The sequence below is a fragment of the Ochotona curzoniae genome, unplaced genomic scaffold (genome assembly GCF_017591425.1).
Source record: "Ochotona curzoniae isolate NIBS_2020 unplaced genomic scaffold, NIBS_Ocur_1.0 contig_1, whole genome shotgun sequence".
NCBI lineage: Eukaryota > Metazoa > Chordata > Mammalia > Lagomorpha > Ochotonidae > Ochotona > Ochotona curzoniae.
The window spans coordinates 33,046,031-33,060,721 of record NW_024464918.1 but is presented as its reverse complement, the minus strand read 5'-3'; the positions used below and the strand labels follow the sequence as shown (position 1 = coordinate 33,060,721).

Here is a 14,691-nt window from a genome sequence, read left to right as displayed (position 1 = left end):
TGACTTTGAAATAAAAACAAAGAAATCTTTTTAAAAAATTTGAAAAGTTAGGAAGCAACGTTTTTCATTTATAATCCATGGATTTCCACATTCTGCAAAACTGACAGTATTTTCTTTAATCTGAATGCTTGTTTCTGTCCTCCTAGGACTTAGTCTCAAATTAACTTTTGTATAAAATCTCTTCTGAACTTTTAAAATCCCATAAATTTCATTTTAACTTCAGTACTTTATTAAAGCTAATGAGCGAAAGAATGAATAGTCTCCAAATCCTTGACAAGTAACATTAAGCTTCAAGTAGCTCATAAAGTTTTAAAGCTCACCTACTTTTAAATATCACTCAGAATTAAATTCTAAGTTAAATGCTGGTTTAGTATTGTTGTTTAACTTGTCTGGTTACATTCAATTGAATAACAACACAAGTTTTTTAACAGGACTTTTATACATAAGGCAATTGTGCAGAATTGCTTAATTCAATAAATAGAAAACTAAACTCAATGGAATGCTTCAATATAATTAGCAAAATTTTACTTTGCTTAATTGTTAATCTTTCCTGCAAAGTCAGGTTCACAGGGTGATGATGCATAGAGGACGATCTTCCAGCTGCTGGTTTACTCCCAAGTGGTTGCAACAGCTGAAGCCGAGCTGATCCAAAGCCAGAAGCAGGGAGCCAGGAGCCTCTTCCGGGTCTCCAGCATAGGAGCAGAGTCCCAAGGCTTTGGTCAATACTTCCCTGCTTTCCCAGGCCACAAGCAGGAAGCTGGATGGGAAGTGGAACAGCTGGGATATAAGTTAGCAACTATATGGGATCCAAGTGCATGCAAGGTGAGGACTTTAGCCGCTGGGCTACTGTGCCAGGCCCAATTAGCAAAATACTTAAAGAACTCATGCTGAAAACTACACACTTGGACAAATAATGTCAAAGATATAAATGAAACATAATACTGAACACATCAATTCTGTTCAAATTGATGCACAAAGGTAAAGAATTCCTATGAAGGGCCCGGCGCGGTGGCGCAAGTGGTTAAAGGTCCTCGGCCTTGCACGCCCTGGATCCCATATGGGCGCTGGTTCTAATCCTGGCAGCCCCGCTTCCCTTCCAGCTCCCTGCCTGTGGCCCGGGAAAGCAGTTGAGGACGGCCCAAAGCTTTGGGACCCTGCACCCGCGTGGGAGACCCGGAAGAGGCTCCTGGCTTCGGACCGGCATAGTATTGGCCCGTTGCGCTCACTTGGGGAGTGAATCATCGGACGGAAGATCTTCCTCTCTGTCTCTCCTCTCTGTATATCCGCCTTTCCAATCAAAAAATAATAAAAATAAATCTTTAAAAAAAAAAAAGAATTCCTATGAAAATCTCAGCAAGACTTTTGGTAGATACATAGGGATTATTCTAAAATTCTGTATGAAGAGCAAAGCAACTCAAATTCCTAAACCAATTTTGGAAAAGGACAGTGAGAGTAATTATGTGACTAGACTTCAGAACTTACACACAACTATAGTAATCTAGAATGTATGGCATGGGAGCCAGTGCCATGGCATAGCATGTTGAGCCTCTGCCTGGGGTATTGGCAGTCCATGGGCACTGTTTCAAGGCCCTGCTGCTCCGTTACTGATTCAGCTCCCTGCTAATGTGCCTGGGAAAGCAGCAGGGGATGGCCCCAGTCCTTGTCCCCTACACTCGTGTGGGAGACCTGGAAGAAGCTCCAGGTTCCTGCTTCTGACCAGTTCAGCTCTGGCTATTGCAGCCATTTGTGGAGTGAGCCACACAACTGGAAGACCTTTCTCTTTCTCTGTAACTGTTTTTTAAATAAACAGAAATAAAACTTTAAGAAAGGGGGAAAAAGAAGAGCACGCGGCATGAGTAAAGACAGCCACCAAGATCAGGGAATGAAAAGAAGAATCCAAAGGACTAACAAACAAGGGTGACCTTGTTGCTTTCTGAAGTTGCCCACTGTGTCCCACCTGCACGCACACTGAATGCACGTTACACTGCTACTCGGTGCAACCCTGAAAGTCCTTTGCTCTTCAAGGAGCCCTGACCCCACCCTTTCATATATACCGGCTTGCATGATGAGCTATGTAGATTTTTGGATACAAGTTAAAATTATGGCTTCCCTCTAAATGGTCACATCTCATATCTGATGGCAGTGAGGCCTCAGGATGGAATGCCCGTGTTACATAACAGGATGCTCACCTGGAAGTTGTTCATGAGGCCGTAGGCACACACACCGTCTTTTTCTTCACAAGATGAAAAGTCAAAGTTTAGTTTGCAGGCGGCAGAGGTACAGTTTGTGAACTCTGTCACAATAGTGTCATTAACATTCCCAGTGGCATCCCGAACGACGCAAGAACCTGAGGCACAAGCGGCAGAGAGAAGCATGAAGCTTGACATGCAAGATCAGCTGAGAACTAGACAAACACCCCAGGGAAGCCAAGCACCACTGGCTCTCCACTCTCACACCACCACCTTTACCACTCCAAAGGGAAGTCAGGTACCACAGGCCTGCATACAGTCACGGCACCTCGAACGGGATGCACAAAGCACAGTGCTTCCCAGTATTTAAGTAAAGCAACTGAACCTTCTCTTAAAAACAGTATTTGCACAAACACACAAAGTCCTCAAAAAGACAATTGTGGAAAGTGGGTAATGAGTGCAACTGTTTCTTGATTCACTTAAGACACACTTAACCCAAGTAACTCCGTGCTAACAAATAAGGAGAAATGTTTTCCTATATACCAAATGTTTTACACTGCCAACGTGGTCAAATTAACACTTTAGATGGGTATTCTGTGAGGAAGAAATTGATTAAATGTACTGTATAGTCAAACCTTAGAAAACAGAGGGTCTCTAAGAGGTGCCCCCAACAGGAGAGCCACTAAGTAGGAAGCAAAAGGTAACCAGGAAGTAGTTAATACCTTCAGTCAACTTTTTCTTAGGTTGAGTGATAGCTACCATGTATCCATCAGAAATGCTGCCTACCTTTGTGTGAAAAAAAGGCAAGCTGGCATAGTAAATTGAGTATTTCATTATTTGTAATAATGTTCATATATAACTAACAGTAAAGACATTTCCTTTGACTATTTTTCCGAAATATTTTTTTTCTGAAATACTTCTTTGGAAACATCATTTTATCATCTATGAGGTAAAAATGACAGGTTTACAACAAAAACTTAGAGGTAAAATAATTGGTTTAAAAAAAATTCCACAATAAAAAACTGCACGTCTCAATTCTTCAATTTTCACATGCATATCTCAGAGCTATGTGTGTTGATGGCTCTGGGGGAAGGGGAGACAGCACAATGCAGGGGCTTCCCTCCAGCTCTGAAGCAGCTTCTTCCAAGTGGTCCATACACTGATACTTCATCCCTGTAGCTCTGGTGGCAGGAAACCCCACACTGAAGCCGCAAGAGGCACTAGCAAAAGGCTCTGTTTACTCGCCTGGCTGCTACTACACGTTAGAGACAGTGGCTTCTTGCACTACTCCACCAGCAATTTTACAGTGTGGGATACATAGTCTAGGAAACCAGATTTTGTTATTGTTTGGACTGACATCAAGTTGAAATTTAATTTTGTAGTATGATTATGAAATTCAACTATAGGAGCTGGCAGTGTGGCACAGTGCACTGAGCCATCATATGCAATGCTGGTATACCATGAGCACCTGTTTGGATCGAGTGGCTCTACTACTTCTTTTTGTAAGATTTATTTATTTTCATTACAAAGTCAGATATACAGAGAGGAGGAGAGACAGAGAGCAAGATCTTCCATCTAATGATTCACTCTCCAAGTGAGTGCAACGGCCGGAACTGTGCCAATCCAAAGCCAGGAGCCTCTTCTGGGTCTCCCATGCAGGTGCAGGGTCCCAAGGCTTCGGGCCATCCTTAACTGCCTTCCCAGGCCACAGCAGGGAGCTGGATGGGAAGTGGGGCCGCTGGGATTAGAACCAGCACACATATGGGATGCCGGCACGTTCAAGGCGAGGACTTCAGCTGCTAGGCCACCATGCTAGGCCAAGCTGTTCTACTTCTGATCTAGCTTCCCACTAACATGCTTGGAAAAAGCAGTGGGGGCATGGCCGAAGTGTTTGGGCTCCTGCCAGCTTCACGGGAGAGCTGACAGAAGATTCCAGCTGCCGGTACTGGCCTTTCCCAACCATTTGGGGAGTGAACTGGCAGATAAACAATGTCTTCCTCACTGTCCCTCCTTCTCTCACTGCAACTCTGCCTTTCAAATAAATACATCAATTAAGAGAAAAACACAGAAAAAAAAATTATTGTAAAACCCAGTTTTTAGTTTGCTCAGTTAAAGCAATGCTTATATTTCAAGAACATGTTCTAGGTATATAATATGGTTTGGAAGCATAAAATATCACAGGAAACTGTATATAAATTAACAGTAATGAAATTTACTAACACTGTTTTCATAAATTAGAAGTTTCAGTAAACCAAACACTATAATATGGAGTAAACAGTTTTTTAAGAATCTCATTTAAAGAAAATATAACACTCTTTGCCATCAAAAAAAAAAAATTAAGTGTCACTCTCTTTAGTAGAAAAATCACTGTTTCCATTTCCTCATGAAAACAGTAAAATAGTTTTCAAGATTTCCTGCATTATTTAAAAATATCCAAGATCTAATAATTTTAAAATAATTTTCATCTTTTAGTAAAATTACAGTAAGATTGTTATTCAACTTAATTTGTTCTGGTTCTTCAAAAGCAGTGTATTTATACTATTATAATAAAATTTAGAAAGCACTGGCAATGCTTAATTGTTTTGATAATTTTACTACATGAAGATATAATCACCACACATAACAACAGAATTCTATTAAGAGTAAAATTCACTTCCTTAGGTATGACTGCTTTTCTATAAATACATCTCAGTGAAATTTAAGAGTTACCGATTTAATTTTCTAATTTATTATTATGCAGTAAAACTCCTAGAGAAAAAACAATAAAACATGTGGAGGTTTAGGTAATTCCTATAAACGGCACTACTAGTTCAATTTTTGAATTACAGTAGGTCACTCCTGTATTTATTGAAGTACTTCCGAATTTAAAAGTTAAAAAATTATTAACATAGTATATGTATCATAAAATCTGTGAAACAAAGAAATGTAAGGCTATTTACCTACAGATACTGCAATTCCTATGTAAACCACCGTAGTAATTAAAATGGCTAAGAGTGTTCCTTTGGGTATGGCTGACTGAGGATCCTAGAAGACAAGAAGATTTTTTTATTTCTATCTTTAAAAATGAATATGTGTATATGACTTTTAAATACACAAACAATACAGCTCTTTGCAACACTTACCGCTAGATCACCTGAGATGTTTGCTCCTGCCAGAATGCCAGTTGCAGCAGGAAAAAAGATGGCAAACACAGAAAAGAAAGTCTCCTCGTCGCGAAAATCAGGTCCGAAGTTCTCATTAAATATTTCAGCTGTGGAAACCAAAACAGTTCTGTCAAATGAAGGACAGCAGATGGAACCCCAACATGCAGGTCAAGTGTAATGGGGTTACTGCTCAAGTTCCTAACTGGAGTTTTAGTGCTTCCCTTTTCTTGCACGGGGTTTGTAGCAAAATGATGATGTTCGCCCATGTCTTTTGTTCACTAATGCAAATGCAAAGCCAAGTAGAGGGAAGCCCCTCAACACCAGAGAGCAAAGAACTACAAAGGAACTACAAAAGAGGAAGCAAAACGAGAAACATGCTAATCTGGAGGCATTTTCTTCCTAAGAATCTACACTACTCCTCCTACAGATCTCTTCATTTCCACACAGTAAGTTAGCTGATTACTGAGACTTTTCATCAGCTTGCAAGGTGATTTTAGGAAAGTTTCCCCAACGGTGTTTTATTCAATAATGATGAAAACTCTGTAATACCTTCAATGATTCAGAAAGACAGGCACTGGCATTAAAACAAAGCACTCCTATCTTTTCAATACCTGTGTATATATTACATACCAGTCCATACTAGAGTTATCAATAAGCCCCAAGTGTTTAGACACACAATCCAATGAAGCTGGCAGGGTTCCTGCCATCACACAACTTCAGTCTCAAATGAAAGCAGGTATGGCAGCTGAGAAAAAGAGAAGCTAATTCAATGTGGATTTGGAAAGATAAAGGGATGAAACTTCGGAGACAAAATACTTTGGCTTTCTACTGAGCAAGAGTCAGTATGTCACATGAAGACAAGGGGAAAGGAGCGTGGTGAGAGTCAGCACACAGTATATGCAGAACTCAAGCAAAGTGGGGAAGGAAAGGAGACAGGAAAGACGAGCAGGGTCAGATCATACGAAATCTTGCACACATGTAATTTTATGCCAAATAAAATGAAAGCCAAAGTAGGTTCAGAAACACAGGTACAAGGGGTCAACATGGAAGCAGGAATAGCTCGCAGGAGATAGCTGAAGCTGTGCAGTCTAGAAACAGGAGACTACACTCACTATACAAAGATGACACATTCAGAGGGGCAGCTAGACCCAGAGAGCCCGAGATGCCCAAAGCCAGACATCAAAGCAGTGGCTGACTGTCTGCCGGGACCTGACAGCAGGTTAAGAGGCAGAAATGTGCTGTTCTGGTGGGTTCTCAAGTCACGAGAACATCCGAACAGAAATGCTGAGGCAAAGGACAAAGAAACTGCACATGTGGCCTAGCACCATGTAATGTATGACTGTAACCAAGAAACAGACAAAAGCCAGATGAGAGGTGTTAATAACAAAATCATTTGGTTCAAGTCTGACAGGGATGTGGCTAGGCACATCTCAGAACACCCTTTACAGGAACACTGATTACCAAGCCAACAGCCTCACAGAGAAGCTTCACTGCATCACTTTGACCAAGTGTAGAAATGACATGTGCATTTCTTAACTTGATGCCCTGCAAATACAACCATGTATGTGGTATTCCTATGACATTAGGAAAGATGGAAAAAAAATTCAAAACGACAAATGGGAGCGGTGGTGGGGGGTGAGGGGAAAAGGTGGTGGGAGGGACAGACGTAGTGCCCCAAGTTTTTGGATTACAATAGACCATTGGGTGATATCCACAACCCTAATACTGGGCATGCAGATTCCACTCCCCGCTCCTCCACTTCCGGGTCCTTACTAATGTGCCTGAGAGGAGGCAGAGAAAAATTCTAGAAGAACAGGATGGAGTTACTGGCTCCTGGGTTTAGCCTACCATCTCTAGTTATTTTAGCCATCTAGGAAGAGAACCAATGGAAGGAAGATGTGGCTTGACTCTGTCTCTCCATCTGTCGCTCTTTCTCATTCACTATGCCTTTCAACCAGGTAAATATGCTTTAAAGCACACTCAAATGCCCTATGCTCTTGAAGGAGAAGTCTTAAAGAAGACTGGAGCCTGACACGGTAGCCTAACGGCTAAAGTTCTCACCTTGCACACACTGGGATCTCATACGAGTGTTGGTTCATAGCCCAACTGCTCCACTTCCCATCCAAAGCTTTGACACCCTGAACCCGCATGAAAGACAAGGCAGAAGCTCCTGACTCCTGGCTTCAGATCAGCTCAGCTCCGGTTGTTGTGGCAACTTGTGCCATGAACAAGTGATGGAAGATCTTTCTCTCTGCCACTCCTTCTCTCTATAAATCTTTCTAATACAACTAAATAAATCTATTTTAAAAAATGGGGAAGGGGGCAGCTTAGCATGATGGCCTAGCAGTTAAAGTCCTCACCTTAAATGCACCAGGATCCTATATGGGTGCCAGTCCTAACACTGACAGCTCTACTTTCCACCCAGCTTCCTACTGTGGCCTGGGAACCAAGCAGTGAAGGACAACCCAAAGCCCTGGGACCCTGCACCCATGTGGAAGACCAACCAGAAGCTCCTGGCTTGATTGGCTGACCTTTGGCCATTGCAGCTGCTTGGGGAGTGAAACATCAAGAGGAAGACCTTCCTCTCTGTCTCTCCTCTCTGTATATCCACCTTTCCAATAAAAATAAATAAATATTTAAAAGAAAAAAAGATGACTGAAGATCAGTAAACAATCATAAAAAAAACTTAAAAGGAAATCAAAGACATGACAAATGAATGCAATACATTTATTCTAGATACTAGATAAATGGAAGTTGCTCTAAAAATCTTGAGTTAGCCATCACTTTTTGCTCATGTTCCATTTCCTGAGCTACTCTCTTCCTCAGCAGAGATGTAAAAGCTGAACTACTCAGAGGTTGAGAAGTCATGGTTTCTACAACTTCTCCAAAAACGAGACAGTCGTACTAAGAAGCAGAACCAATCAACTGAAGTGAAAGGTGAAGGGATCGACTGTACACTTCGCTCACGTTTTCCGCAGCTTGGACTTTGTCTTTTAATAACAAGAATTACACAGGAGATGAAGATTTAATTAACTGTCAGGACAGAAAAAAAATGTGCTAGTTAGAGGGGAACAAACATCAAAAGGTAGTGTATTTAAAAATGGGGCTCACTAAAGTAAATTTATAACAGAGGCCAAAGTTGTGAAGCTGACAAAGTGGTTGCCTTTGAGAAAGTAACAGTAAGATCCAGACTACAGCAGGGCATGAGTCTTGGAAGAAAAACGCCCACACCAGGCAGAAGACAGAGAAGAGAAACGAGTATGCCATGATGCACACACTCTGCCGACTCCTGACAATACCTTACTATGACTGAGAGGAGGGCCAAGCAGTGCTAATCCTCTAAGTCAAGGCACACTCACTACGGTGAGAGCTATTTGTATGCAAGTATTAGGACATTACCAAACTGTAATTCTTTTGTAAGTTGTCAGAGATGTTGAATGAATAAGTACATTTAAAATGTGAGTTATTGGGAATTTGCCAATATGTTAAAGCTAACCAAAGTTCTAAGCGGAAAATGTCTTATTACTGAGGATATTGCAACAAATAAGTACAATTTTTTAGCATTTTTGGAAATAAATGACCAAAGTAAATTTCAAAAATGTACAATTCTAAAAATTACGAGTCCCTCCTAACTGCAGTCCGTGCTCCTCAGCACATCTACAGGCTGCCATGTCAGCAGCAAGGCGCAGTGGCTCTCAGCACATTTATTTTTTTTCAAGTAAATTTGTGGATTTCTGTGTTAAATCTTTGCACAGATCTGACTGGATATGGGTGAATCATCTCAGAACTAGGCCTTTTCTTCCATGGCTTGGATAGGGTAAACCCACTGAGGAAGATGGGGCAAGGCATCTGAGTGACAGGATTGTACAAACACTACTGCAGTTCAGTCTCTGGCTTCCCAATGCACCATGAACAGGTCCGGAAAGGCACAGAATCTTCAGGGACCAACAAGCTACAATTAATTTCACTAGTAGAAAACATACACAAAATGCCAAGTTACACAAAAGAAAAATAAAAGTTATGGGAGAACATGAATTAGTTTCATGAAGAAATATATTTTCCAGCTGTGTAGTATACAGTGGGTAAAATTAAATCAACTGGCAAATTAGTGTGAATCATGGGAGCAAACTCAATTACACTGCAAAATACCTAAAACATACTCACTGAATCTAATAAACAGGAAGCTGTAGTATGTACCACCCTCAAAAATTATTCCATACTTTTGACTTACTTTGATAGCCAAAGAAACCTTTGGGTTTCTTGCTCTCCAGTGAGATAAACGTTCCTATGACGAAGTCAGCAATGGCAAGAAGTAGAATCACCAAAAGAACAATCTGAGCCTGCAATTCAAACATTGAACATCAAAGTCAAACATCTTGTGTCGATCCTTTGATTTCATTTCACTAATTCCACAAGGAAAAGGATTTATGTCTTTTGCCAGTGCCTTAAAGAGTGCCAAGTACAAAGGAAGAACTCAATTTATGTAAAACGAACCGTTCTTTAAAAAAAAAAAAAAAAAATGTCTTAGGACAATATACTAGAGAAAACCAGACAGCAAAAATCCAGATTATTACCACATCTATCTGAAGTGAGTTGTGCACATGCAGGCCCTCCTGTAAACCAGACATCTCTCTCACAGTTCCAAAACACCACAGGCTTTGCACTGTGTACCCCTCTTTCCTGACTCCCTCTCTTTACCAGTGCCATATTTTTGTTTACTGTGATGGATTTTTAAAATACCTATCTTTACTGGAAAGACAGAGAGAAAGACTGACAAGAGACCATTTCCTTTCAGCTGGTTCACTCCTTAAATGCTCACAAAAGCCAAGACTGGGCCAGCAAAAGCCAGAGCCCAGCACTCAAGGGTGGGTCTCCCATGTGGGTGGCAGGGACTCACAGTGTGCAGTTACAAACACAGATGGGAATCGAACCCAGGTATTCTTTTTTAGTAGGTTGTGTCCCAAGCAGTGTAAGGGCTGCACCAAACATCCACCCTATAGTCTTGACATGAAGAATGAATACGCCACAAATGTAGTGCCAGTGTTTGACTACTTAAGGAAGGAAAATGCTGAGATGGAAGTGGGACCAATGGGACTAAGAAAAGGCTAGTTGATTAGAACCAGTATCTCCCCTTCCTCAGCAAAACTGACCACTCAGGACAGCAGGTATCATCTGTGGGAACAAGAACAACTAACATGTCAGTCATGTTCTAAGATCTATCAATAAGGTCAGTCTGTTAAAAACAAAGACTTAACTGTTTACAAAAGTTATCTTTCAAATTTTGCTAATTTGTGGTTTAGCAAATATGACAAACAGTATGTTCCTTAGGGATACTCATTACAACGGAGAGCACAGCTGTGCTGCGATCTAGGCACACTCAGACACAGATCATTCCTGGCTGTTCTGCCGTTGAACATGTGACTTCACCACCCTCTTTCTAGAAGGAGCAGCTCCATGCTGCCTTTGGAGACCTCAGCCGCAAAGAGCAGCAACAGCTCTCTCACACTTCAGTTACTGCCTCATGGCTGCTATAATACTAACTTTTAGACAAAATGGGAAGCCAAACACTTCACTGTAGCCACCAAACAATATTATTGACCTGAGAGTTTCTACATAACACAAAATGAGATTGGGTGTGAAATAAGAAGTTCAATATTTTAAGAGTATTACTTCAACTATATCCTAGACTTACTACAAACGCCATATATTCCTCATCCCTATGAAATAGCATATAACTTATTATACATAAACCCCTCTTGAAAGTAGCCTATTAGATACCACTACAATCAGAAATACTACCATAGTTCAGCGTGTTCCCAAAACATAAGCTCTCCAATTTCCCAATTTGCTTGTCTGCATGTGTCGCTACCAGGACTTACTTTTGACTCCCATTCCATTCCAGCTACTGAGATACCCAAAAGAATCACCACCGTAATGGCTCCAATAATTCGGATATCATTGATGTCATCTATCATAAGTAGGGAATGTTCCTAAAACAGAAAATTACAAATAAGGACTAATATTACTTAATATACATTCTTCAAATCATTAAATATCACAGGCACATGAATAAATACTTCATAAATAAATGGAAAATCTAAGGCAAAGGAATTAATTACTATCTATTAAAGGGAACTTCAACATCTAATGACATCTGATTAAATTATTGATAGCTGATGTGTGGGTGCTGGCATTATTGTGATTGGCACAGACTCAAACAACAAAAGGAAAATGCTTCAAAGAAGTCAAAACACTGTGACTAAGTAGTATACCAGTTAGAACTTTGCTACAAGTTACACAGAGACGTAAGTTGTGTTCATTGTGCTATAAACTCATGCTGTCACATTGAACAATGAAGAAAGGTGAATATACCTTTGTATTATTGTTCAAAACTATGTACTATTCCCATTCTATTCACCACATTATTGGTGCTATCATATCAAGTCTATTTAATGTCATCATCACCTGGATCAAAATTAACGACTGCAAAATTCTAATCAATCTAGGAAGAACATATGAATCACCTCTTCTCAGTAACACAATAAAAGGCACAAAACATTCAAATTACTTAGGTTTTCTTTTTTGAATAACTTACAATGAGTATATCAAAATACAACTGAAAAAAGTACACAAGAGTATTATAATCCTGAAGTTGCTTCTTTTAAAAAATACTGAATGCTCTTTCCAAAAAAAATCTATTCAAAGAGGTCAAATATAAGGGCAGAAAAAAAGCTTGATATTAACAAAAACAAGCTTACCACAAAAATTAAATAGAGAAAGACCCAGATTTAAAGATCTTGCTGATCAAACACATAGGAAGTGTTACTATTTAACCAATACAGTATCAAAGGTCATTTTTTTGTCTTCTTAAATTAAAAGTTGGATGGATTCGATTTGATTCTACACATATTAATTATATATTTTTAAAAAATTAGTGGGGTATCTCTGTCATCTGACACACTGTAACATTTAGATAGCTGTACCTCAAAACTATTTGCAGAAGTGGGGAATGGTAGTAGTAAAACATGAATCTACTGTTCAGTTTTTAGAGTCACAAACCACGACACTAAAGCTATATATATATATATTTATATATATAGTTCAACATCTACATACAATTCTATTTTCAAATATTTTTCAAATCCAGAGCTAAATTTAGATCTTCCACAAGATAACAACACTCTTAAACTCTAATCACCAATCACTCAGAGTAAGCCTTAAATATTGAATGCCAAATAAAGACATTCCAACGGGGACAATGTAAGAGGTAAGAGTATGAGCCCTGAAGAGTGCAAGGCGCTACCTCACACACCCATCCCTGCACAAGCAAAGATGGGCGCCATACTCCCGGGGAAGGGCAGGTACTCCCTAACAGCAGCTGTGTCACTTGAGGATCCTCTCATTTCGTAACCCTTCTTAAACCACACACATCCCAGGGATTTCAAACAAGCTCTTCACTCCATAGCAATGGTTAACTACCCTCTGGCCAGCTCCACTCAGTGTCTCAGCAATCTCACAGTGACAGCAAATCCCCCATCAGAAGTTAGGGTTTACATTTTAAATACAATTTCTCTGACTTCCCACATGCCTGCACGGTCAAGCACATACATTTCAACCTCCTCAAAACTTCTCATTGTCGCACACATTTCCAAACATAAGCTTCCATTTCCTCTCCCAGAACAGCTGCCGCTTTTTTTAGATTTATTTATTTTTATTGGAAAGGCAGACTGGCAGAGAGACAGAGAAAAATCTTCCATCCACTGGTTCACTCCCAAAGTGGCCATAATGGCCAGAGCTAAGCTGTTCCTATCTGAAGCCAGGAACCAGAAGCTTCTTCCAGGTCTCCCACGTGGGTGCAGGGTCCCAAGGCCTTGGGCCTTCCTCAACTGCTTTCCCAGGCCACAAGCAGGGAGCAGGAAGGGAAGTGGCGCAGCTGGAACACAAAACAGCACCCACATGGGAGTCTGGCGCTGGCAAGGTGAAGACTTTACCCACTAGGCTATCATGCCAGGGCCAGCTGTCGCATCTTAAATGGCTTTCTTTTCCTTTATGCTCCCTTAAGTCTATTCTCTCTAGAGTGCTTGGCTATATCATGGCCAAAATTCCAATCAAGGTGAGCTCCAAAGTTAACTGCAAACAAGACTCTGCTCAACTTGAGCCTTTCTCTTGCCTTTATTCTAAAAATGTATTGCTATTTGTATTCTAAAGACTTAGAAATATGTCATTTCTTTACTGCACAATACTCCACCTTTTTCAGGCTTTTCTTCTCTTTTTCTCCCACCACACCCAGCCTTTCCAATCTAATGTCTAAACTCCACTCCACCCTACACAACAGGTGAAGTGCTTCTCCTGCCCTGGCTCTCAGGTCTCAAGGCCTGCCGCAGTTACCCGCAGCTGATGTTCTGCAACCCTTGTACCTACCTTCCACACCAAGCTTCTTGGGGAGCATGCTTCGTGGTCAGCACACCACTGCTTTTCCTACCCTCCACAGGATCAGATGGCACACAGGCCTTCAAGAATGATTTGGGAAACAAAGGACTGAAGAAAGCTGAATTACCTTAAGCAACTCCACCACAGTTTCTGCAAATCCAACCACATACATAGCAACTGCAACAGCATTTGCAAAAGCAAAGATCAGACCAATCGCACCACCAAATTCCGGTCCTAGACTTCTGGATATTAAATAATATGCTCCGCCTTAAGAAACAAAGAATGAAAAGAAGTTAGAGTTCATAAAGCAGATTCATCAAATAATCACAGCAGTTAAATTAACACACAAGTAGGTAAATGTGTTCTCACCAAGAAACCACCAAAAGGAATTCTTCACAATCACTTTCTTCAGCCTGAACATCCAAATTACCTCCTTCTTCCTAAGTTCAACCTAATGCGAGCAACAGACCCTTCTCCGCAGACCCCAAGACCATTCCCCAGTGATTACCTCAGTAATGCATTTAAACTAACAAAAACTGGTTAACATAATTTGATACTTCAAGTATGTCCATTTGCAGGTAACATGACTATCACAGAAAAAAAAAAAAAAAAAACAGAAAAGTCACAAACTGCAAGGAATAGCAAATAATGGTATCCCAAAAAGGTGATGCATGTGTTCTAACAAATCCTGCCAAAGTGGCAGAATAAACAAATTACATGAACTATTATGAAATTTCTTTCTGGTTTTCAAATACTAAGGATTTGACTTTTATTTGAAAGGGAGATGTACAGAGAGGCTCACTCCCCAAATAGCCACAATGGCTGGAGTTGAGCCAACCCAAAAACAGGGCCCGAGAGTCATCCAGCTCCTTGCGACACGTGCCCTCCTTCTGCTTTGCCACAAGCAGAGAGCTGGCCAGTAAGTGGAG

The 14,691-nt window shown here is 40.6% G+C and overlaps 1 protein-coding gene across 2 annotated transcripts in view; it reads right to left on the bottom strand.

Annotated features, from left to right (window-relative positions):
* The window catches only part of SLC12A2 (solute carrier family 12 member 2), a 71,331-nt gene that overhangs the window by 36,131 nt on the left and 20,509 nt on the right, over nt 1–14,691 (bottom strand). For both annotated transcript variants that reach the window (XM_040970382.1, XM_040970309.1), the window contains exons 5-10: nt 13,890–14,029; nt 11,212–11,322; nt 9,564–9,672; nt 5,312–5,439; nt 5,129–5,213; nt 2,190–2,347 (exon numbers count right to left, since the gene is read on the bottom strand). In XM_040970382.1, coding sequence (XP_040826316.1) covers nt 2,190–2,347; nt 5,129–5,213; nt 5,312–5,439; nt 9,564–9,672; nt 11,212–11,322; nt 13,890–14,029 — 731 coding nt within the window. The remainder of the gene's footprint in view (nt 1–2,189; nt 2,348–5,128; nt 5,214–5,311; nt 5,440–9,563; nt 9,673–11,211; nt 11,323–13,889; nt 14,030–14,691) is intronic.